We start from the raw sequence: 26,843 nt of genomic DNA on the forward strand, positions 1-26,843 counted from the left end.
TTGCTCCCATGCCCGGCTTACAGATACTCAAAATCGGTTGATCAACTTGACAGTTTCCATTCACATCACTGAACTCTGCTAAGCAATGTGGTCTAGATACAAACACAAATCTGACACAAACACAAATGAAATGTCCCGACGTAATAAGAAATGCACCGTGCCTAATTGCTCGGGGAGCAGGCACGTTTAGGTTGAGCGCAGGCAAGTTTAGGTTGAGCGCAGGCACGTTTAGGTTGAGCGCATGCACGTTTAGGTTGAGCGCGTGCACGTTTAGGTTCTAGGTTGAAAATAAGTGCTTGAAGGAACAGCCTTGATGTCTGTCGCCGGAGCGTTTCATTATAACAGTCTTGCAACGTTGTTTAAGATATCAATCGTGTATTGCAACGTTAGAATAGTTAGGATATCAATTGTGCATGAAATAGTTAACGTTAGACTCCAGTATCTTTGAGCCAAAACACAAATGACATAACTAAAACGTTATTTTCTTTTCGCTCGACAAAAGAGAAATACGCGAGTAGCTGGGCGCTGCCATTATCAGTCAGGATCAGGAATAGTAAACAAAACACGCCCACAGCATAGCGTTTCCCCGCAGACAGGATATGAGGATAATAATAATAATAATCACTACCGCTCGCTATCAATCTACGCCGTATATAACGCAAATAACGCAGTAACGAACCATTCAGTAACGCTACGGCGTTACTGAATTTCAAAAGTAATGCGTTAGAGTACTAGTTATCGCCAAAAGTAACTTTGTTACTGTAACGCGTTAGTCCCAACACTGGTTGTCAAGTTATTGTTATAAGGACCCCAGTCCAAGCTACAACAGTCTGCATTGCCTTAACAATTGTTTGTATTGAGCCGTATTGTATTGTACCCATTATGCAATATGATAAAAAAAAGTTTACATCCATTCATTCTGCTAGCATTACCGATTGCATGAGCAGCTGGCTAACGTTAGCTATCAGACCCTGTTAGCTCAGAGCTCCTCTTTCAATCTTAACAAGCATTAAACTAAATGGCCCAGTCATCTATTCACCTTTGTTTAATACACACAGCGTTGTCTCTAATGTTATCTAGCTACTGATAGCTCCCGATATCATCAGTTTGGTGCTGGCTAACTAGCGTGAGCTAACGTTAGCTTCTAGCCACAATGCTATACTGTTATAATGGCATATTCCATTCACGTTAGCATGCAGCTAACAATGTAGCTAACAACGTCACCGATCTTTTTTGAGACTAAACTATCCGCTCTTGGTGGTCACTTGTGTTGATGTTAGTTTTGTTTCATCAACAAATGAGAGGCAAAACACACAGTGAATGTATCCGTTTTGTTTATTGCACTTTTATTACACTTTGCTGAAAAAGAAGTGCTGCATTGGGTAAATAGGCAAAGATGGCGGCGCCCGCCTTGTTGACATTTTCTTTGCAGGAAGTGTATTGGCACATTCAAGTTCTGATTGGTTGAAAATTGCCTTCATGTTCGCCACATACTGCCACCTACTGCTTTGGCAGTGTACTACATCACTGTGCTCAGGTGACAAAATGAAAAGTGTGACTCGCCTCCCGCTACGTTGCGGCGAAACTCATCTGAAAATTAAACGAAAGTCTAATCGCAGCCTTAGTTTTCTTTGTGTTTAGCGACATTCCATCGTTTTTGCATTCGACATTCAGCTTATTCATCATGTCCTGTAGATCTTCTTGACAGTTACAGACTATAGCAGTGTCATCCGCGTATCTTATATTGGTGATGTTCTCTTCGCCAAGTTTTACTCCTTTCCCTCCTCTCAGACCTTTTTTCATCAATGAATGAATGAATGAATGAATGAATGAAAACTTTATTTAACAGATTGCAGAATGGGTACAATACAGTACGGCTCAATACATACAATTGTTAAGGGGATGCAGACCTGAGAAAGACGTTTGTCTTGTTTCCATCAGGGTCCCCCATTTTCAATTCATCAGTGATTCACTGTACATATTAAAGAGTACAGGGGACAAGATGCATCCTTGTCTTACACCCTTCTCCACCGGGAAGTCTCTTGATTTCTCCTTTCCTATTCTAACATTAGCCTTCTGCCTCCAGTATAAGTTGGCAATTATTATTGTCAGAAACTGGTATTTTGAATTCTTCCATTGTTCTCATCAATGTTGTATGTTCAACTCTGTCGAAGGCCTTCGTGAAATCGACTTACAATTGATATTTGTCAATCCCAGCTAATCAATGAATGAATCAACCAAGATCAATATTATCTCATAGGTTTCTCTCCTCTCTCAAACACACATTCATACATTACATACATACACATGCACCCCCCCTCCCCCACACACATTCACACGCACGCACGCACGCACACACGCACACACACACACACACACACACACACACACACACACACACACACACACACACACACACACACACACACACACACACACACACACACACACACACACGTCACACACACCACACATATTAGCCCACTGTAGTATAATTCAGAGGCCTTTATAATGTGTCCCAAAGCCATCTGCAACCAGCAACACTGAGCTACAGAGATCGCTACTGCCTCCTCAAGACATGATAGCCTAGACTCCAGTTTGTTTGCTACATTTTCTAACATTTGTTTTGTTTGTTTTGTGTTTTGCCCCCACCCACCCACCCAACCCCCTCTTAACGTACAGTTTCCTCCCCTAGAATGTATATAGTTTCTGTTAGGAATGGATCTCTGGTAAAAAGTACTGTATATTTGTATATCTGGTATGTCATAAATGTATAGATGTAGCAGTACTGTCTATCTGTATGTCATGATGTATGTCATATTATGTTATGATGAATTGAAAATGGGGGACCCTGATGTAAACAATACGAAAGTGTTTCTCTGGTCTGCATCCCCTTAACAATTGTGTGTATTGAGCTGTACTGTATTGTACCCATTCTGCAATCTGTTAATAACATTTTCAATCAATCAATCATGTTGTGTATGTCATAAATGTCATTATTAATTGAAAATGGGGGACCCTGATGTAAACAAGACTAAAGTATTTCTCTGGTCTGCATCCCCTTAACAATTGTGTGTATTGAGCCGTACTGTATTGTACCCATTCTGCAATCTGTTAATAAAATGTTCAATCAATCAATCAATAAACATTGCATATTTATTGATAAGTCACGAAAGCGTTTTGACGTACTGTATGGGAGGATCTGGTGGGCCAAGGGGGATTAATTGGGTATAGGAGCCAAAGCACTCATGAGTTAGTTGGCTACACTGTTTAGGTCTACATTTCAGAATACAATGGGACTTAGCTGTATATTTAGGTTATTGTATATGAATGTTTATATGTTTATTTTTATAACCTTACATTGAAACGGCATTAGGAATATTGATTGGATTTAGATAAAGTCATTGAACCGGCTTATTTGTCATAATAGAACATTCTAGAACATTTGTGATGTCACAGTATAATGTCATAATAGCACATTCTAGAACATTTGTGATGTCACAGTATGATGTCATAATCAAACATTCTAGAACATTTGTGTATCTATATGTAACGGAGGTACCGCAGTCTATCCACAGAACCGGTCGAGGTTAGCGTGGAGCAGCTTGTGGGAGACTTAAGGAGAGACGTGTGTAATGGCATAGTTGAGAGGGTAGAAAGGATGAAGAGGGGAGCAGATAGGATAGAGACGGAGACGGTAGTGATTAAGCTTGAGGGTGAGGTTGTTCCTAGTGAGGTGTTTGTAGGGTATAGGGTGTTTAGGGTTAGGGAATTTGTTCAGAGTCCTCTTAGGTGTTATAGGTGCCAGGAGTTTGGCCATATAGCTATTATGTGTAGGAAGGGACAGAGGTGTGCTAGGTGTGGCGGGGAACATGACTATGGGAAGTGTGGAGAGGGAGTGAAGTTGAAGTGTTGTAGTTGTGGTGGGGAGCATAGTGTAGCGTTTAGGGGTTGTGAGGTGATGAAGAGGGAGGTCGTAGTTCAGAGAGTGAGAATGGAGGGGAAGTTATCGTATGCAGAGGCGGCTAGGAGGGTAGGACAGGGAAGTCAAGATAGGGTGCAGGGGTTTGGAGAAGGGCATTTGGCAGAAAGGGTAGGGCAGGAGGATAGAGAGAGGGTGTGGGAGGAGAAATTGAGTATTGTGGCCTTCGTGGCAGGGGTAGTTAATACTGCGGCAGAGATTAAGGGTAGAAATGATAGAGTAAAGATGATTGTTAGGATAGCGGTTCAACATTTGGGAATGGAAGGTCTGAAATGGGAGGAGGTGGTTAGGGAATTCGATAGGGGGGCTGTGAGTGACCAAGGAGTCCAGAGTCAGCCAGCAGGGGGCAAGGAGTGTCTCGCAGAGGGGGGCTCAGTCAGGAAGTAGCAGCATTAGCTGCACTCCATGAAGGTGAAGGGAATTGGATATTGTAGGAGGTAAAGGATACCAGAAGATGGCGGTAATGCCCTAACAAGTGGCCAGCCGCTGTTAAACCTCAAAAAGAAGAAGAAGAAGAAGAAGAAGAAGTCTATCCACAGTCACGAGGGACAGTAAGTGAAGTGGCTGTGTATGTTAAGCGGTACTGCAAGTAAACTCACTCCCCAGAGGCATCCAGACCCAATAGCAAGAAGTGAATTCACCTCTTGGTATAGTGGTCTGTGATGCCGCCCGCATCAGGATCAGACCGGCTACACGTGGTGCCGTGACCCGGATGCCCTGGGTGGAGTGAGTTTAGGGGGGTGAGTGTAACGGAGGTACCGCAGTCTATCCACAGTCACGAGGGACAGTAAGTGAAGTGGCTGTGGACGTTAAACTGCAAGTAAACTCACTTCCCAGAGGCATCCAGACCGCGTGAATACTTTTGGCAACCAACATGCCCTTTCGCGTTGCTCTGATTGGCCAGCGATTGGACAGCCCTCTACGCTCCTTTTCCCCCTACGCCGGTAATGCGCACATTTTCTTTTTGACGGCACTCACACGCCAAGCAGCTTTTCACCACACAGCCGCAAGCTGCAGGTTTTAATAGCAGGTTTTAATAGGTTTTGCCGCAGCAGCATGTTTTAATAGGTAAAATTATGCATTCGTCACTACTCTCTCTATATCAACACATAGGTAATATTAATAGGTTTTGCTGCTGCAGCATTATGCATTCGTCACTACTCTCTCTATATTGACGCGATTCCATCAACACATAGGTAATATTAATAGGTTTTGCCGCCGCGGCATTACGCAGTCACTACTCTCTCTATATTGAAGCATAGCCACCAGCTAATATACGTTCCACAAACGCTCCACACCTCCACAAACATCCCGCAGCACAGATGCACACATCCGCACACAGCAGCACAAACATTCCCCACATTTAACATTCACAAACACAATATTGAAACATAAACACCGGATAATGTTAAACACTAACACTACGATACCCAGAGCTCATCGCGCAAACCGGAAGCGGACATACGGAATCTTTCCTCGCCGCGTCACTCTAACGTTACCTCACCGGCAACTTATCTAATTTAACAGCTAATTAAAACATCTTTTCAAAATCTTTCTTCACATCTATATTTGTAAATTCCACATAACCTTAGATCTTGTTCTTTAAACATTACGTAGGCCCCTTAACCACTTGCGAATTGAACTCCACCCCATACTTTAAGCTAAAACCAAAGATTTTCGCCCATCACCCCGTTTTAAACAGCGTAAATACAACATTTCTCTCAGTTTTTAAAGCAATCAACTTATATACGCCAACTCCCCCACACCTTAGCTAGTATCCCTCCGTTTTCAACAACAATCCGACGGTCGCAACATATTTAAAACACATAATATTCATCGCTAGTCATTACACGCCAAACCCCGCCGCTCTAGCAAGACGCTCATATTTTCAAACCTCTTTGTCTAGTTTAGCTACACACGACAATTCAACATTACTTTTACAGTTATACTGTTTATTAAAACACACGTATTTAACAACGACCTCAAGTGCTTCCTATTTAGCTCCTGTATCATAACACAAGCATATTTGTACGCTCTGTAAACGAGCACCTGGGGGGAGCCTCATGCGCATGCGCGGCATAGGGGGTAAATGAGCGTTGAGCGCTGGTATTCACACAGGAGAGCGCTGGCCAACGCTGGCCAATCAGAGCAATGCGGAAGGGCATGTTGGTTGCCGAAAGTATTCACGCATCCAGACCCAATAGCAAGAAGTGAATTCACCTCTTGGTATAGTGGTCTGTGATGCCGCCCGCGACGCGGGAGACCGGGGTTCAACTCCCACTCAGGGCGATCCCTTAACAGGGGTCGAATCGAAAAACAATGCAGAGTAAGATCAGACCGGCTACATATATATTCAACCATTCTCTCAGAAGAGCTCATTGTGCATCTTGAAACAGTGCTGAGCAGTATACTGAACAGATAGACAACATAGATTGAAGCCTGCATTTCTAGACCAGGGTGCCTTGCCTACCGTTTTGCTGTGGAAAGAGCCTTGATAACTGATCTCGTTAACTCAACTCATAATCCGTGCTCTCACAGAATTATTATATATTATAATAGGTGATTATTGATGCTATAAATTTGCGGATGCCATTTAATTTTAATTTTTTTTAAATGTATCTTATTTCTTATGAGGTGGGTCAGATTCTGGCAGGGGGTCAGAATTCGGCACAACACCTGAAAGTTGATTTGCGGATTTTTTTGCGGAATTTTATCATCATGTGTCGAGTCTGTGATTTTGGAGACTGGGAAAATACCGTTTTCTTACCTTGTAGTAGTGACGTGAATATTTAGGAAAATAGCTTTAGGATCACTTCTGTAAAGAAAGACTTCGCTGTGGGCTCTCTCGCTCGCTCGCTCTCTCATTTACGACATACACAACTTAACTTTTGTCTCGTTTACATCAGGGTGCCCCATTTTCAATTCATCATAACATGACATACAGATAGACAGTAATGTTACATCTAGACATTTATGACATACCAGATCTACAAATATACTAGACATTTATGACATACCAGATCTAGAAATATACAGCACTGTTTGTGATACAAAAATAGTAGAGTATATATAGTAATAATAGAGTATATATTTGAGGGGGAATAAACTACATTGGAAGAAGTCTACATGTGCTGAAGGGTCTGCAATTAGGTAAAATTAGACCTAAGATAATCCCCCTTTAAATTCACCAACCTGTTTAATATGTGGGAGTTAAGTTATTTATTTACCACATAATGTTACACTGTCTGCCTACTGCTGGCATCTCAGGTTATATGACGGTGCTGCCATCTAGTGGGCCAGAGGTGGTAGTGTTCCCTCGTAAGTGCGTCACTTCCTCTAGCCTGCGGTATTGACTTTGAACTTGCCAGGACATGCCAGAGAACAGACGTGCTTCCAGCGTTGCTCTCGTAAAGTTATAGTTTGACGGTGACCAAGGATGTAAAGTTGCTTACCAAGCGGACATTATACCACCAAGAGAGAGTGAGTTTTTAGTAACCAGCCAATTCGATGTTTAGTAAACGTCTGGGATTAGCACATTACAGCGGACTATAGTATTCCCCATTTATCGTTAACAGTTAGCCGAAGCTAGCTAGCTCGGTGCTAATACCTAAAGTAGCTTAGGCTCATGCTTTGATAGCTGCTCTATACTGGACATATCAGTCGATATATAGCACAGACCAGAGGACATTTAGATAGGGTCTGTGTCGAAGGGACGCTGTAAAAGGACACAACTAGTCCTATGTAGTAGCCACTAGCAGTAGCCTGTGGTACAGAGGGGACCAGCGTGTCTGCAGCAGCTGTCGGCGTGCGCCGTGCAGCACCACGGAGCGGAGCGAGACACTCGGATCCACCACAGCGGAGCATCTGGTCTGCAGGAGCAGACTGGTGGCGCCTATCGGACCGGGCAGCGTCTTCCCGCCCTCATCACCACGCAGCGGTCTACTACTCCTCGTTACAGAAACCATCCGGGTTCTTTCTCACCCCCCAGGATTATTAACTCTCCACCTCTCTCATACTGCAGAGGGAATTGTTCCTCTGACACAGTGGTAACCGCGGCAACGTTTGGCCAGAACACTTTAATAGAACTATTTGGGCGCCCATCTAAATTTAGTAATAGTATTTAATTAGGCATTGTGTAAAGTGATAATAACATTTTGTATGTATCTTTTTTCCCCTTTTTTGCTTATATAAATGGCATTATGGTTCAAACAGTTTCCTTGCTCTTTCTAGTTTAGGTGACTCCATTTTAAGTTATTCACTCAGTTGTGTATTTGGTACAATTAGTTTAAGAGTTAAGGCATTCTACCACACCCCCTAAGGTGAAAATTATATGCAGTCCTCTAAGCTCCCGCACAATTTGGTCACTTCGAGCCGGAGTTAAACCAGATAGGATGTCACGAAAGAGCGAGGTAGGTTCAAAGGATTCCCCCCCCCCCCCCCCTTCCCTGAAGGGAAGACACGTGCTCCTAGGGAGCGTAGATTACCCTCCCGACTAGATGACTGTGTCCTGGGTACACCCAGTAGCCCTAGTTCGGAGAGCAATCAGCATGTGCTAAATACATCAGCTGACCGGACAGTAGGGGACTTTACAACCCAGACGGCAGGCACACCCCAGCTAGTAGAGGGTGCTGCTGTCACACCACAGTTAGATCAGACGGCAGGCACACCCCAGCTAGTAGAGGGTGCTGCTGCCACACCGCAGTTAGATCAGACTCTGAGAACAGAGTCAGACCCGACTGACACCCCCCAGCGGCCTGAAGAGAAGAAGAGACACCAGGTGGCAGTCCGGTGTAGTAAAGACATAACTACCTTCTCGCCACTGAATACCTCCAACCAAGATGAGTATGAGCAAGATGAGCCTGAAGAAGAAGAGGAGTGTGACTCCGCTGAAAACGACTCGCAACCTGGAGAGGATATCAATCCCCCAGACAGAGTGGAGCCACGCGGCAGGCAGGACTTCAATCACTTCCAACCGGGAGAGTTCTTCCTAGACACTCGCAGAACTGGTAGGCCCCCCAGCAGAGCACAAAGCAGAGGGAGCGTTACAAGCCAAACAGAATTCATGTTCCAATGCATGCAACAACAACGCCAAGATGCGCTCGACAGAGAGAGAAGAGCCGCGGAAGCACTGGAGCGGGAGCGCGATAGAGCGGCAGCCCAGGCCTTGGAGTACGCCCGGCTCGCTACCGCCCAACTGCAATCGGCCTCTGCCTCCAGGCAATCATCAAGAGCATCCACTAGGAATAACTCACCCCAGCGCCGCCAGCCTGAAAGGGAGGAGCACCCGGCTACGTATCCCCGACCCCGAAGAGGGGACAAGGCCGACTCCGAAGACCTGGAAAGGCGACTGGCTCGTCTGCAGGAGGAATATACGGCACCAGGAGAGGTGCCACCCCGCTCTCAATGTGAGCGGCTACCCGCCACACACAGAGCAACCTCCAGATCCCATCAACATTGGCCCGCAACTACACCGGCCCCTAGGTACGACCCGCTCCCACAGCGCCCACCAGGGAGCGCCATCCCATTCTTCAACGACAATTCTAGAAGCCAGTACCATGACATGAGGATGTGTCTGGAGTTCCTCCTGGGCGCCGCCAACCACAGCGAGCAACAGAAGTTCCTCGAGCTGTCTATGCACTGTACGCTGCCTGCGGCCAAGCTCATATGCACTGCCAACGCATACTCCCCCACCCCCTATACTTCGTCTATCCAGGCCCTGGACGAGCGCTGGGGACGCCCGTGGGACCACATATTGGATGAGATCCACGAGCTGGGAGAAATGGCAGACATAAAGGACGACCACGCCCTGGACGCATACTCCTTGAAGGTACAGGCTCTGGTGAGCCTCCTGACGTTTCAAGGAGCCGCCGGCCGCACTGAGCTCTATGCAGGCTCCAACGTAGAACGCTTCATCAGGAAGCTTCCAAAGGAAAGGGAAGAGAGGTTCCGACGGGAACACGAGCGTCTCCACCCCGAACAGCCACTGTCTACCCTGATGGAGCTCTCAGAGTTCCTGAAGTCGGAGATGAGGCACATCCGCCTCCTCAAGCGGGAAGAGCCGAGAGGCAATGGACGCAGTGGACGAGACAAGTCCGACCGAACGGGGCGGCCCGTTAGGGTGCTGACCACCGTACATGAAACCACATCAAAGGAGCACCAAGGGCCCCCGAAAGGCCAACGAGGCTTCTCCTCCCAGAAGAAAGGAGAGAAGAAGACTCCGCCGCCATGCCAGTGCTGCACAGAGGTCCACTGGCTAGACAACTGTCCCGTGTTCAAGGAGAAGACTACAGAGGAAAAGAAACTGGATAATAGAGAATAAGCGGTGCTGGAAGTGCGCCCGTGAGCACAGAGCAAAGGACTGTACCCTCAAGGGACCCTGCAGACAGAGCGGGTGCGGGAAGATCCACCTCACGGCCCTCCACGACCTCAACAATAGAGACGACAAGGCTAAGCCTTACGTGGCGGAAGTCCGTGATGAGCCCTCTAGAGAGCTACGCAACTACTACGTGGGCCCCGTGAGGGGCAGCACTCCCCGCGTGCTGTTGAAGATTGTGCCGGTGGTCCTGCGGAACCGCGACAAGACTCTGGAGACCTACGCGGTTATTGACGATGGCTCGGAGCGCACGCTGCTGATGCGTGAGGCTGCCATCGCCCTTGGACTCGTGGGCGACGCAGACGCAACCAGGGCGCACCACTATTCAAGGAGAAAGTGTGGCCCTCACCCTCACACCGGCCGGACGGCCGAAGGAAGTCTTCAAGGTGAGCCGCGTATTCACAGCTGCCGGGTTGTGCCTCTCCAGTTACGGCTACCCGATGGAGTCCCTCATGAAGAGGTACCCACATCTCTGTAATCTGGGGATCAACGCTGCAATGGAGGTGAAGCCCACCCTCCTGCTCGGCTCCGATAATGTGAACCTCACTTTACCCAAGCACATCATCCCGGGTCCACCCGGATGTCCCGTCGCCCTGGAGACTCCGCTAGGCTGGACCCTGCAGGGCCCCATCAGTCTAAGAAATCTGAACGCCCGTCAGACCCACTGCCTCTTCATTGGAGCGGGGCACGAAGACGAGGCACTGCTGGAGAATGTTCAGAGGTTATGGCAGCTGGACATTGCTCCATACAAAAACGAGAAGATACACACTCGCTCCAAGGAAGATAAGGCGGCGATGGATCTTCTCCAAGCCAAGACCAAGCGTGTCTGCGTGCGCGGTGTCCTCAGATATGCCACACTGCTCTTGAGAAGAGAGCCCATGCCGACCTTCAAGGTTCCCCCAGGAGTAGCGAAGCCGTGTCTGCTTAGCACTGAAAGAAGACTCAGCAGAGACCCCGAGACGGCTGCCGCCTACGCCACAGAAATGAGCAAGCTCATAGAGTCTGGACTCGTCAGGAGGCTGAAGCCCGAGGAGGCGGAAAGGAGTGCCGAGTCATGGTACCTTCCACACCATAACGTTAAGCACAACGGAAAGAACAGAGTGGTATTTAATTGCAGCTTTCAAGTGCGCCAGCAGAACCTCAACCGCTATCTCCTGCCCGGTCCGACTCTGACCCCTCCTCTCCTCGGAGTCATGGTGCACTTCCGACGACAGAAGACCGCCATCAGTGGCGACATCAAACGCATGTTCCATCAGGTGTGTTTGCTCGACGAAGATAAGCCACTCATGAGGTTCTTGTGGAGAGAAAACCCAGACGACCCGGAACAGTCCATCTATCAGTGGGAGGTGCTGCCCTTCGGGACGACCTGCAGCCCGTGTTGCGCCACCTACGCCCTGCAGCTTCATGTCGACGACGGCGCCGCACCCCCCGGAGTCTCCGATGCTGTCTACCACAGTTTCTATGTGGACAACTGCCTCCACAGCGTGGAGACCGCGGAAGAGGCCTACAAGCTGGTGCATGACATACGCACCTTCCTGGCCACCGCTGGCTTTGAGGTCCGCCAGTGGGCCACCAACGACCCTGAGGTCGTCCGAGACCTCCCAGACGAAGCGAAGGCTGACAGCACCGAGACCTGGCTCTCCCAGTCAAGTGAGGACGCCCAGGAAATGACTCTGGGTCTCCTCTGGTGTTTCACGTCTGACACCCTGTGTTACCGGCAAAAGAAAATCGAAACTCGCCATTACGTAACTAGGAGGTCGATCTACAGTACTCTGGCGAGTCAATATGACCCGTTGGGTTACATCAACCCCTACACGACTCGTGCCAAGTCTCTGGTTAGCGAGCTGTGGACTGAGGCGAAGGGATGGGATGACCCCCTACCAGAGACACTCGGGGCGAAGTGGAAGAAGTGGGAAGAAGAGCTCCCCACCCTCCAACAGATCGAGTTTCCCAGGAGCTACTTTCCCTCGAGCGTCAGTCTGACCGGCAGCCAGCTCTCCCTTCATGTATTCTGTGACGCGTCTGAGAAGGCATATGGTGCAGTAGCGTACCTGCGCGCGGTGGAGCCCGACGACACAGTCCACGTCTCCTTCATTCTTGCACGCTCAAGAGTTGCACCCAAGAAGCAGCAATCCATTCCCCGGCTGGAGCTCTGCGCAGCTCTAAGTGGAGCCCAGTTGGGAAAGATGCTGAAGGAAGAGCTGCACCTCCCCCTTCACGCGGTGTCGATGTGGTCTGACTCCACAACAGTCATCCAGTGGATCCAGTCGACTTCGTGCAGATATAAAGTATTCGTGGGAACAAGGGTGACAGAGATCCAAGAGCTTGTGGGGATCAGCTGCTGGCGATACGTTTCGACAGAGGTCAACCCGGCGGACGTGATCACCAGAGGTGCGACCCTCGAGGAATTGGCACGTCCCAACCTCTACCACCGTGGACCCGACTACCTACGCAAGCCAGAAGAAGACTGGCCTTCTCCTCCGAACTTGGAGAACGCAGAGGTGGAGGTGGAACTTAAGAAGTCCATCTTCTGCGGCCTCACCGGACTCCAAGACCCTTCAAACACCGACGGTCCCAAGGTTGAGGATTGCCAGACCCTAGAAGAGCTCCAAGTACGTACCTTCCACCACCGGAACCCCGGTCCCGGAGACCCGACCCCCCTCAGCGCCGACGACTACGCCGCAGCTGAGATCATGTTGCTGCAGAGGGTGCAGCGGGAGGTCTTCCAGATCGAGATGGCGTGTTTTGGACGGAAGATGGAGCTACCAAAAGACAGCAAGCTGAGGCTACTGGCCCCCGAACTGGACGAGAAAGACCTCATACGTGTCGGAGGCCGCCTACGACGGGCTCAGGGCCTCACCGAGGACAGCAAACACCCCATCCTACTCCCCTCTAAGCATCCGGTGACTAACTTGGTGATTCGTCACTATGACACCAAATTGTATCACCCTGGAGCGGAGCGGCTCTTCGCGGAGCTCAGGAGAAGGTTCTGGATACTTTGCGGCCGGGAGGCTGTGCGGCGTTACCAACGGTCATGCACAGACTGCCAGAAGCTCAGAGCCCAACCCATCATGCCACGAATGGCTGACCTCCCATCCTGCCGCCTCCGTCTCCAAGAAGCGCCCTTCCACAACACGGGCATGGACTGCTTCGGACCCTTCACCATCAAGGCGGAGATCGGGAGAGCAACTGCTAAGAGATGGGGAATCATCTTCAAGTGCCTCACCACGAGAGCCGTCCATCTCGAGGTGCTGGCTGAAATGACAACAGACAGCTTCCTCCAGTCATTCCGTAGATTCACTGGAAGGAGAGGGCGACCCCATACCTTATGGTCTGATCACGGGACGAACTTCAAGGGAGGAGAAGCTGAACTCATCAAGAGTTACCACCAGATGAGTGAGGAGTTGAGGGACGAGCTGGCCTCCCAACAGGTCACCTTCTCCTACAACCCTCCAAATGCACCCCACTTCGGTGGAACGTGGGAGAGAGAGGTCAAGTCAGTAAAGGCTGCTCTAGCAGCCGCACTCAGAGGACAGGTTCCAAAGGCAGAGGTCTTCAACACCATGTTGGTGGAGATTGAAGCCATTCTGAATTCCAAGCCACTGGGGTACGTCAGTAGCGACGCGGCCAATCTCGACCCCATAACACCCAACAGCCTTTTGATGGGGCGGCGAGATGCGGCCCTTCCCTTTGCGGTCTACGCCTCCACCGAGATCATCGGCAGAAGACAATGGAGGTATAGTCAGGCTTTAGCCGACCAATTCTGGAAGAGGTTCACCACCGAATATCTCCCATCGCTGCAAGGCCGCCGCAAGTGGATCACTGAAAGAGGCAACCTAGAACCAGGAACCCCAGTCATGATCGTGGATCAGGCGCTCCCCCGAGCCCGCTGGCTCACCGGAGGGGTGAAGAGTGTGGTAAAAGGGCAAGACGGAAGAGTCCGCTCGGCTATCGTGGATGTCGGAGGAAGAACATACCACAGACCAGTGGCTCGACTGATCCGACTACCCCCGTACTCTGACTCTGACTCTGACCAGCCTGAGTGACTACTAGACATTCAGCAGACCTCAGTACTGATTAGCGCCGCAAATCAGGGGGCGGCTGTGCTGAAGGGTCTGCAATTAGGTAAAATTAGACCTAAGATAATCCCCCTTTAAGTTCACCAACCTGTTTAATATGTGGGAGTTAAGTTATTTATTTACCACATAATGTTACACTGTCTGCCTACTGCTGGCATCTCAGGTTATATGACGGTGCTGCCATCTAGTGGGCCAGAGGTGGTAGTGTTCCCTCGTAAGTGCGTCACTTCCTCTAGCCTGCGGTATTGACTTTGAACTTGCCAGGACATGCCAGAGAACAGACGTGCTTCCAGCGTTGCTCTCGTAAAGTTATAGTTTGACGGTGACCAAGGATGTAAAGTTGCTTACCAAGCGGACATTATACCACCAAGAGAGAGTGAGTTTTTAGTAACCAGCTAATTCGATGTTTAGTAAACGTCTGGGATTAGCACATTACAGCGGACTATAGTATTCCCCATTTATCGTTAACAGTTAGCCGAAGCTAGCTAGCTCGGTGCTAATACCTAAAGTAGCTTCAGCTCATGCTTTGATAGCTGCTCTATACTGGACATATCAGTCGATATATAGCACAGACCAGAGGACATTTAGATAGGGTCTGTGTCGAAGGGACGCTGTAAAAGGACACAACTAGTCCTATGTAGTAGCCACTAGCAGTAGCCTGTGGTACAGAGGGGACCAGCGTGTCTGCAGCAGCTGTCGGCGTGCGCCGTGCAGCACCACGGAGCGGAGCATCTGGTCTGCAGGAGCAGACTGGTGGCGCCTATCGGACCGGGCAGCGTCTTCCCGCCCTCATCACCACGCAGCGGTCTACTACTCGTTACAGAAACCATCCGGGTTCTTTCTCACCCCCCAGGATTATTAACTCTCTCCACCTCTCTCATACTGCAGAGGGAATTGTTCCTCTGACACAGTGGTAACCGCAGCAACGTTTGGCCAGAACACTTTAATAGAACTATTTGGGCGCCCATCTAAATTTAGTAATAGTATTTAATTAGGCATTGTGTAAAGTGATAATAACATTTTGTATGTATCTTTTTTACCCTTTTTTGCTTATATAAATGGCATTATGGTTCAAACAGTTTCCTTGCTCTTTCTAGTTTAGGTGACTCCATTTTAAGTTATTCACTCAGTTGTGTATTTGGTACAATTAGTTTAAGAGTTAAGGCATCCTACCACACCCCCTAAGGTGAAAATTATATACAGTCCTCTAAGCTCCCGCACACTACAAATATACAGCACTGTTTGTGATACAAAAATAGTAGAGTATATATAGTAATAATAGATATACATTTGAGGGGGAATAAACTGTACATATACAGCACTGTTTGTGATACAAAAATAGAGTACATTAACCTGGCACACAACATACTTCACATGTCATTTTTCTTTCACTCTAAAGGAAATATGTCTCACATACAGTAATGACATACAGATACAGTAATGTTACATCTAGACATTTATGACATACCAGATCTACAAATATACTAGACATTTATGACATACCAGATCTACAAATATACAGCACTGTTTGTGATACAAAAATAGTAGAGTGTATATAGTAATAATAGAGTATATATATTTGAGGGGGAATAAACTGTACATTGGAAGAAGTCTACAAATATACAGCACTGTTTGTGATACAAAAATAGTAGAGTATATATAGTAATAATAGATATACATTTGAGGGGGAATAAACTACATATACAGCACTGTTTGTGATACAAAAATAGAGTATACATTAACCTGGCACACAACATACTTCACATGTCATTTTTCCTTCACTCTAAAGGAAATATGTCTCACATACAGTAGACCCCCCAGTACTTTGTGGAGACGAAGATGATGAGTACCAGTCTTCTCCTCAGACATATAAAATCAGTTTTTCAATACAAGTACGACTCAAGACACAGAACATTAGTATGCAAAATAAAAAATGAACACAGATTTGAGTGTGAATGAAAACTTTATTTTAACAGATTAGATTGCAGAATGGGTACAATACAGTACGGCTCAATACACACAATTGTTAAGCGGATGCAGACCAGAGAAAGAAGTTTGTCTTGTTTACATCAGGGTCATATCGTTTTGTCTTGTTTACATCAGGGTCATATCGACATAGGGACATACAGGTATTTAGTAGCGGAGATTGTGCTCGTCACCAATGCAAGAGGCTGCGGTCTCGACTCCCGGAGATGGCAGAGGTGGTTGAGGAGATGGCAGAGGTGGTTGAGGAGATGGCAGAGTCGGTTGAGGAGATGGCAGAGTCGGTTGAGGAGATGGCAGAGGTGGTTGAGGAGATGGCAGAGGTGGTTGAGGAGATGGCAGAGGTGGTTGAGGAGATGGCAGAGGTGGTTGAGGAGATGGCAGAGGTGGTTGAGGAGCTGGCAGAGGTGGTTGAGGGGAGGGCTGGCTCTTACATGATGATATATGGACCAAAGCCTTTATTTTTGTTACAAATGTTGCCTGGCAGTAGAGGCAGTGGTAATGATAGTCTGGGCTGCCTGGTCTGCAGTCCAATCCACATCTGGGCAGGGGCTTGCATGATAATATATGGTACGAAGCATTTTTTCTAGGGATGTCCCGATCCGATCACGTGATCGGGATCGGGGCCGATCACGTGATTTTCCGAAGATCGGGATCGGCAAAAAAAAAAAAAAGATTTTTTTTTTACTTTTTTTTTTTTTATTCAACAAACATGACCATGTTCACGTCTTAAACTCATACTGAGGCCTTAGTTTTGGTTTTAAATTGCATATCATCATTAATTTATTTATTGTCACAGAGCAGAAGAATTTTGCCAAAACAAACCAATAGTATCCAGCTGCAGAACGGCAGACCAGCCACAATCTCAGACCCAAATAATTTTTATTTAAATTTTTTGTATCCCAATTTCTCACATTACATTCACCCTGAATGTTGACGTTATCCAGGTGAAAAGTTAACTTCATAAATCATTTGATGTATAATTAAATCAAAGGAAATGCGTTTGGGTCTGAGAGTGTGGCTGGTCTGCTGTTCTGCAGCTGGATACTATTGGTTTGTTTTGGCAAAATTCTTCTGCTCTGTGTGACAATAAATAAATGAATGATGATATGCAATTTAAAACCAAAACTAAGGCCTCAGTATGAGTTTAAGATGTGAACATGGTCATGTTTGTTGAATAAAAAAAATAATAATAATAATTTTGATCGGATCGGGAAATATCGGTATCGGTAGATACTCAAAATCACATGATCGGGATCGGATCGGGAGCAAAAAAACGTGATCGGGACATCCCTAATTTTTTCTTTTCTTATAATTGTTGCCTGGCAGTAGGGGCAGTGGTAGTGATAGCCTTGTCTGCAGTCCAATCCACATTTGTGTATAGTGTATTCTGTAACACAAACATGAAAAGTAATAAAAGCATAATGTGACCATTATTGTTATTATTATTATTATACATGACCACCGTATGCGTCGGCTCAGTTATGAATCAAAGGTTGTGCCTCTAATCATCACATCACTTGCCCACTTGGAGATGCAAATTGGCTTGCATGTACTTGCAAGTTTATATTTAGTAAAGATAGCAGTCCTACTACACCATGCACTTGCAAGTTTATATTTAGTAAAGATAGCAGTCCTACTACACCACTTGCACGTGTCGTATATTTCTAAATGAAAACATGAATAAATGCAAGTGAAATCTACAAGGAAAATGATTTGAAAGACAAAATGCTGCTTGATAGAAAGGTTATTTAGAACACCATGTGAAGGTATTTCTGAGACCCTAGGGTAGAGGCGGTTGACTCCCCAGAAAACAGATGGCTGACCTTAAAGACAATAAAACTGACCCCTACCCTAAGTAAGGACTTTCAGGTTACGACATGGCAGATGGTTAGGGGACCGAGTAAAAACGGACTGTAAACAGAGCCTTTTCAGACTGAAGATAGATGAGTCAGCAGCACCCAAGCAAAATGTGGTGTTTCATGGAGACTAGTAAATCGTCCTACAATATGGAAATCAAATAACATGTGGTGAAATGACTAACAACTGTTTTATTATAAAGGAAAAGTGTCCATGTGTTTGGGTTCAAATAAAATGAGTTGATTTGCTAATTCTAAATGTAAAATAATGAAATAGGCTACATTGTATAAACTTAGTCACAATAAAGAATAAAAACTCTTAATACTAGAAGATAAAAGCTGTACAATATTGGTCATATAATTTAATCAGGAAATAAAGTGTTACTCAGTGAAAAACGGATCCCCTCATCAAGTAAATGATTAAACAGCCCGGCAAGATTATGGTGAACGGTTGTGTCAGCAGAATAAATTGTGTAACATGTTGTCACAAGACCCCGCAGACAAGTTCCTGCTGGAATGTGACCAAAAATAAGTGGACGTGAATAGGTAGGCAGGGTCTCCCCCCCCCCTCTCGCTCTCTGTCTCCCCCTCCCTCTCTCTCTCTCTCTCCTCTGATAAAAAGGGCGGATGGCGACTCACTAGAGACACGACTCACACCAGAAGGAACCTGGAGAGACACGCCACACACACCGGCTGAGCGAAGGAACTTGGAGATAAGCGCTCCTGGCTTGAGCGCTGAACCTCCACCGACGGAGAGAGAATCATCAAACAGAACTCGAGAGCCGAGCAAGACACTCAGAGGAGCTTGAGAGCCGAGCCGGAGACTCAGAGCCACTGACACCCAATGACAGAAGATCGCTTCGCAGCAGGAGATCCTGCCACGGAGAGAGATGAAATCAAGCGCTCCTTGCTTGAGCGCTGAGACTGACGGAGACCCAAGGTTGCCTTGGCAACCACCACAAAGAGAAGCCGCGTGTTGGCCATGGACAACCTGAGACAGCGAACAGCACCGAGAGACGACAACAGCCAAATGAAAGAGACAATTAGATTGAACCAAAGAGACGGTGTACTGTTTTAATTCCTAAAGCTGTTTTATTAATAAACACCGCCGCCCGTTGATTTTGACCATATCGTCAGTCTCCTCTTACTTGAAAGTTTCCCGAACATCTGAAAATACCTAAAACAATGCAGAGGGAAAGGGTAATAGAAAACTATACGATAAATGAACTTAGATAGAGATACATGAATGAAGAAAAGACACTTCACACGTTTATATTTAGTAAAGATAGCAGAGAGAGAGAAAGAGAGAGCCAGTTAGCTAATTAAATTCGATTGCACAGCTGGTCTGTGGTTGCACAGCTGATCTGTGGTGGCCTTGATAAGCAACATGCGCACCTAATGTCCAAAATAGCGAAATAGGTACTTACATTTTTACATATTTAGTAAAGATAGCAGTCCTATACACCACTTGCAGGTTTATATTTAGTAAAGATAGCAGTCCTATACACCACTTGCAGGTTTATATTTAGTAAAGATAGCTGTCTATCTGTATGTCATGTTATGATGAATTGAAAATGGGGGACCCTGATGTAAACGAGAGGGACCGGGGTGCCCATGTACATGTCAAAATACTTCCCAAAGGTCAGTGAATACCACAACCACTACACCAGAGGAAGCTCAACAAATCATGTTAAACCCAGATTCGGCTCAAACAAGGGACTAAACACGTTTCGCAATTATGCCACAACAATGTGGAACGCCCTACCCAAAGCTGTAAAGGAATGTGAATCCCTGCCCACATTCAAAACCGCCCTTAAAGAGCACCTACGGGAGGCTGCAATTCAAAACTGGCCACCGTAAATGCCCAAAACCCCCACCACCTCCTAATAGACAGTCTCCTCCCCACCGCATGTATATATTCCCTCCCCGCCGTATGTATATTTCCCTCCCACCCACCCACCCCCTCCTAATGTACAGTCCCCTCCCCATCATATGTATATACTCTGTCAGGATCTAGGGGTAACAGTACTGTATATTTGAATACCGCCTATGTCACAAATGTATCAGTACTAAATACCTATATGTCCCTATGCCATAAATGTCATGTATGTTGTGTATGTCATAAATGTCTATATGAATTGAAAATGGGGGACCCTGATGGAAACAAGACAAACGTCTTTCTCAGGTCTGCATCCCCTTAACAATTGTATGTATTGAGCCGTACTGTATTGTACCCATTCTGCAATCTGTTAAATAAAGTTTTCATTCATTCATTCATTCATTCATTCATTCATTCATTCATTCAAGTTGTGTATGTCGTAAATGAGAGAGAGAGCGAGCGAGAGAGCGAGCGAGCGAGAGAGCCCCCCCCCCCCTCATCCGCATGCGCAGTAGTGCAAATACTTGTCCAGGCCACTATTACCTGTCCACGCCACGAAGCCCCGCCTCAAACCCGTCCACGCAGGGCTCTGGCTCTGCAGATATACCCTACTCATTTATTTGGACAGGTGTGTTACCTGTGGCGCTTTAGGGAAAGGGGGCCGGTCAAATCTCGCCACTTCCTGCACAGCGTCATAGCGATACAAAGATTGCCAAAAAGGAAACATTCTATTGTATTTAAGTGTGTGTTTAATTTCTAGTGGATAAGTATTTTTTTATTTATTATCCGGGCGGTGTTCGTGTGCATTGGAACCTCCGATCCCAACAATAAGCGTTCGGCGACACCGACACTCCCGTAGTAAACAGCTTCCTGATCATAAAGAGGTGCGTCCGTACAGTAGAATCATATCTCTGTTTCAGTGATTGACTGCGCACGGCTTTCACCACACTCCTATGCAGAGCTACCTCTAACGCCTGTACGTCACAGCCTGCAAAACAGTTTTGCATGTTTGACAGTAGAACGTCGTCCAACTTTCTGCGTAGGAGTGTGGGCTTTCACTGCCGGAGCGCATTGTGACGCATCGAGGAGTCGACAAGAGGGGTATAGCACCGCCGACCCCGGATGGCTACAGACGCGTCTCTGTGCGAACCCGCGATGGCAGTGGTGCAGCTCGACACGGAGGACCATGACCATCAACCGGAGAACGGCTACTTGCCCAAAAGCACGTCGCCGGGACCGCTCACACGCATCGACGCCTGTGTGTTGCCGTTTCTAGGGGGATTTGGGAAGTATCAGAGACAGCTGATTGTCCTGACATGGATCCCAGCGTTATTTATTGGATTCAGCCAGTACTCTGATAATTTTCTTCTCGCCCAGCCGAAAAACACATGTGTTCAGCCGATGGCGAACACGACTAATTTGACCAGAAGTCATTCATCTTTATTTCATGGTTCAAATAATAATACCATCCCGCGCCCAGCGTTTATGTATGCCAATGGTAGTTATGGGCACGGCGGCACACACAATCGCACGGCCAGCACGCACTGTATGTGCAAGGAGTGGACGTTTGAGCTCCAAACGGGACTTGTGCGGAATGTGGTTACCAAGGTAAGTTGTGCACTGCACGGTCACCCTTTCCCCCATTGTATTATCCCATGGTAGCTTATTAATGCATAATTATATGAATAGTCCTTTGAATCCTCTTTTAAATTTTTTAATATATATATTTTTTACTAACCTATGATAAAGCTATGATAGCCAGTGGGAGACAAATGGCGAGTCTTTCAGCTTTAGAAATGGCTAATCTATTTTTATGTGAGCTGGGGGATAATATTTGTGATGACAGCTTTGTTGCATCTTTATTATCCTACAGAGGCGTGAGGTTGCGATGCCTCGAATATTAATGGGGGTGGATTTTTCCACAAGAAGCTATCGCATGTAACAACGAGTCATTCCGTTTAGAAGGCTAACTCGATTCACGGCCTATTATGAACAGCATGTATGAACTTAGCTAAGTGAAGAGTGCTGAATGACACGGTTAGTCTAGATACCGTTGCATTGCACTGACAGTCGGGGGCAGAGCGTGAGTCATCGCACCAGCTGACACAAGGTGCGACCATAGCGGAGAGATGCCACCGTTGGTACCACTGGCACGGACCACGATGGAATTTGCCGGTTGTCATTATGGGCTTTTTGATGTTCGAGTAACGCTCATTAGTGTAGGTGTAGGCTCTTCTTCTTCTAGTGCCTAGAATAATGACAACCCATTGGCTCTCTCTTTCTAAATAGGCCAGATGGATGGGTAGATAGATCTATCTTTCTAAGCCATGCTCTGCAGTCAGCTCTGGTTATCATCACAGGAAGGTGTCGGACCCATATGGCCGGACTACAATAGTGAATGTCCCAGACTAACTTGACTCTCCATCTTTGAAATTCACATGTGAGTGTCATGGCGTGCCTATAGTCTTTATACATGCCAGGCCTTCTGCCTTTGTGGATGTTGCTCGGCCTATAATATCATGTATCACTTTATTGAGTAAAGTATAGCTGTAACATAGAGCTTTCTCTCAATCTAGTCTAAAAGTCATGTGATAATATAATTCATTATCCAGTCTTAAGATAAAACTTGTGTCCTTAACATGGTGACACCTTACAGGACTTGGGGTTGTGGTTATGGGTAATGGTTTCCTCTTTTGCAATCCATTTTTAGTTGTGAATCCTTTGGCCTATTTCACAATGATGGGTTGGGTGAGTGGTGGGGGCTCTCCCTATGTCTTCCATGTTCCATTTTGAAACACCACATTTTGGAATAGCTTTATAGTAGCATTACTCTTGAATTCTCAGCAGTTGAAAAATTATTGCAATTCATCTTAACACTGTAGGCTACATTTTAATATAACAGAACCAAACCAGAGGAGATGAGGATGTATCCATCGTGATGTAGGGATATTATTACATCTACATTCATTTGCCACCATACCATTATACTTCTCAGTTTGCATCATCAGCCGGGGTCCCTGAGATATGTGCGTTATGTGTGCATGTTTACATCAGATTAAACCAAACATTATTTTCTCTCGACTAGGCGCTTTTGCACTGTCTCTTGCTTTTTCTTCAGACATTCATATACAGTATGTGGCTTCAGGCAAAGCTATTCTGCATGATACAATTATTTAAAATAAGACATAATACGCTCAACTCACAATTTCATTAAAGGTTTGCGTGCTGTCTCCTCGATGTAATCATAAAGAGTCTAGGACAGCACTTAAGTTTGACCTTTTTACCCCAAACCTGATTTATACAATTTACAAAAACGGAATTATAGTAAAACCAAGGTATTCCTGTGCTGTTTTCTCTCTGTATGCACCAAATACTAACTACCATCGTATTTTTATGGTACAACTAAAGGAATACTATAGTGATTCACCTTACATTTCTATAATATTCCACTACAGAAGAAATACAGTACTATGGTTAATCACTACAGTATTTCTGTGGTATATGTTTTACTACAGTTAATTTTCATATGGGTATTACCACACTTCTATGTTTGTGTGTGTAGCAATCAGAATTTGATCACAAGCCCAGGCTTTGAGCTTCTGTGGTACAGCAATGGGAGGGGGGGGGGGTGTTCACTGTCTTGCCAAGAGTTGGACATCATTTATACCCTGCAGTGCAGACATCTTTTTATTACTGATAATGTCCATATTTGAATGTCCAGCAGATAAATTGTAGCCCCAGTGTTTGTTTCCGCCGCAAGCCAAGGATCGTTAAACTGCATCTTAATTTGCTGTTGGGAGGGTTAATCAGGGAGGCTGCATGCATGCATGTTGAGGGTAAACTGATAAGCTTTATGGTGCAGGCTAATAATCAGCCTGGGGTGTTTATAACACCCTTCACCTCCTAGAGCTAGAAGAAGAGGACGGGTCAGTGTCATCACGGATGTGTTCGGAAATGGCTTCCCCTTTTTACCATTGCGTTACAGATCGTATTGTAAGAAGAAGTAACATATAGTCTCCCAGTGCTAAACGACTTCTGTGAGAACGTTGGGGCTGTGAGTGACCCGTTACACTTATTATTCTCAGTTGAAATACATGTCGAATCAACATTCAATCAATTGAGTTTGTAGCTTTGCACAAGTTTCCCCCTGGTGTATGCAATGCATACACACGTTGCTCCTCTCTGAAAAAGAACATATATAATTGAAATTGTTTCTGAATCTGATATAGAGGCTGTAATACAAGTGTGCTTGGGAGTTCCTCTCATACCAAGTGGCTTAGGAACTCATATTTGTGTTGCCTTTACACATGTACACACACACACTCGCAGAGAATGTCGTGTTGACACTACTACCACCAGGGCAGAGAGGCTGGCGACAGGCAGCCTGTCAAGGTGTCCCTATCCCTGAACCAAGCGTTTTCCCGTCCTCCTGGCAAGGTCGTCCTGGGAGAGAAATTGATTCAAAGGACACCCAGGCGACTCCTGAGAGGGAACCCAATTTGAAATAGCATTGACCCTCCCGTGCATCATCTGCCTTCCTTGTCTCCTCTCATTTGACCTCAGTGGAAGCTCACTCTCTGTCTCTCTCCAAAGGCCCTCTTGTCCAGCACAGTACGGAGATGTGACACGGGCAGGAAGTGATGACTAGGCACTTTCTGCCTGTGTTTGGTTTTCCATTGGCATAACTGTACGGCTTGGTTGAGCTGTGTATGTGTGTGTGTGTGTGTGACACCCTATACCTCTGACGTGGAGCAGAGTCAGCCAACGCTGTGGAAATGTGGTACTGTCTCTCTGTCAAAGTGTCTTCTTCAAAAGAATGAATAGCATGGGAGTAGAGGTTCTCTCCGCTCATTCTCCTGGCTCAGGGCGACGTTTGAGAACAAGGCTTTGATGGAGCTGTGCTCTGAGAAGAAGGCGGGGCATCCAAAGTGGCGGACGCAGAGAGAGACCCAGTCGTGTAATTGAGCGCTGGGCCTCCTCGGGCCTGGCTTAATTGGGCCGAGCCGTAGAAATAAGAATGTATCATTACTGGGAGATGGATAGGGTCTCTCTGCTCTTCACCGTAGTCTGCTCACACACACGCACATGGATGGAGGATGGCCTGAAGTAGTAGTTTGAACCCCCCCCCCCCCCAGTGGTCCCACTATGATCTTACTGTATGAGTATTTTATTAATTAGAGAGCCTTGGCACACAGCAAAGTAAGATGAGAATCTTAACAGTCTTAAAGCTGAATTGGGGATTACCCTATTGTAATACTAATACACCACTATAGGAAGAAGGCTACATCTGCAAAATGCAAATGTTATGTGAACTGAAACCATCATGTTCAAACTCTTTGCAAAATCACTTTCCAATTTTTTTTATAGGTCTACTGCTATATGCACTGCTATTTAAACGGCATATAATTATGTCATTGTATTTTTCTTGTGACATTGATAACATTATCTCATCATGCTAGGCAGGTTTGTACAGGGATTTCTTCTGTTTTTTTTAACCGAACAAGATGTTCTAAAACCACATTATCGGGAACACCCAATCCCAATATCACTGTAGTCGCGAGACTGCACACACCCATAAGATCTGCAAGATGATACTGCAGTCACCCAGGCCTCTCTGTCCGCTGTCCCTTCACACTGTTTGTCCAGCTGGTCTGTCCTGTTCCACACACAGACCCTAGATCAGCGTGGGCCAGTTGGGAGACAGGCTCAGCTGTTGAGAGGGGATGACCCCCCCCCCCCCACTCTACTGCGGTTAAGTGAGCCGTCTTTTGCTTTTGCGTGGTCAAACCAGCCGCTCTTGTTTTTCGAGTGCGCGATTAGTTCCAGGTTTACGGTAATGCATTAAAACAAGCCTGGGACGCTGTTGTAATGAACCGACGTGACTTTTGAACACAGTCTCACAAGTAGATCTTACAGAAATACTTAATATGACATTGAATGCGCATCAAATCAATAGGACGTTTAGTCGAATCAATAGGACGTTTCGTATGTGCAGTATTATTGAACATCGAATCAATAGGACGCGCCACTAAAGCTACAGACAATTCCACAGAGGAACACTTCCGGTGAGGATTTCAAAGTAAAGGATGGCATGTGGTTAATTTCTATTATTTCATAAGTAGTTTATGACACTGCCATGTTTGTACTTAATACTTCTCAAGACTACTTGCACAAATAATATGAACTACTTTTACTGTGTACTTTGAGTAATTTGAGTTTCAAAGTCTTTTTTATAGAACAATGAGCATTTTTTACTAAATTTGATGTGGGATAAAAACCATTTCTCCCATAAGCAGTTTATGAAACTGCCATGCTTGTACTTAGTACCTCTTAGACTACTTGTACAAATTATATGAAATATTTTTACTGTGTACAATATAACAAAGCTACATTAGCTTGGAAAATAGCAATATGGGGCACTGAATTAGCACACCCCGCGGTTCCTCCACCTCACTCTACGCCGCTGGGAGACTGATGGTACATGTCCACCAGATCAGGCCTGGAAACCAAATTATACCTTGAGGCAACACAAATTGACCACTTGGAGAGAGGTTTGTGTGTGTTATCTGCTGGTGTCCTCTTTCACACACCAACATCCTGTAACACTATTAAAATATGGGAAGCAGGGAGAAGCAGGTCGTATGCAATACATAACTGACCAATGAATACCAAAAGGTACACAGTAAAA

General features: G+C 46.2%; 1 protein-coding gene across 1 annotated transcript in view; it reads left to right on the forward strand.

Annotated features, from left to right (window-relative positions):
• Nucleotides 1-21,168: 21,168 nt before the first annotated feature.
• Nucleotides 21,169-26,843, forward strand: part of LOC311239231 (uncharacterized protein) — an 85,862-nt gene continuing 80,187 nt past the window's right edge. Inside the window, 1 exon segment of the mRNA XM_084327531.1 lies at nucleotides 21,169-21,763. Coding sequence (XP_084183657.1) covers nucleotides 21,278-21,763 — 486 coding nt within the window. The 5' untranslated portion in view covers nucleotides 21,169-21,277.

This window comes from Notolepis coatsorum, assembly GCF_963971535.1.
Source record: "Notolepis coatsorum genome assembly, chromosome: 13".
NCBI lineage: Eukaryota > Metazoa > Chordata > Actinopteri > Aulopiformes > Paralepididae > Notolepis > Notolepis coatsorum.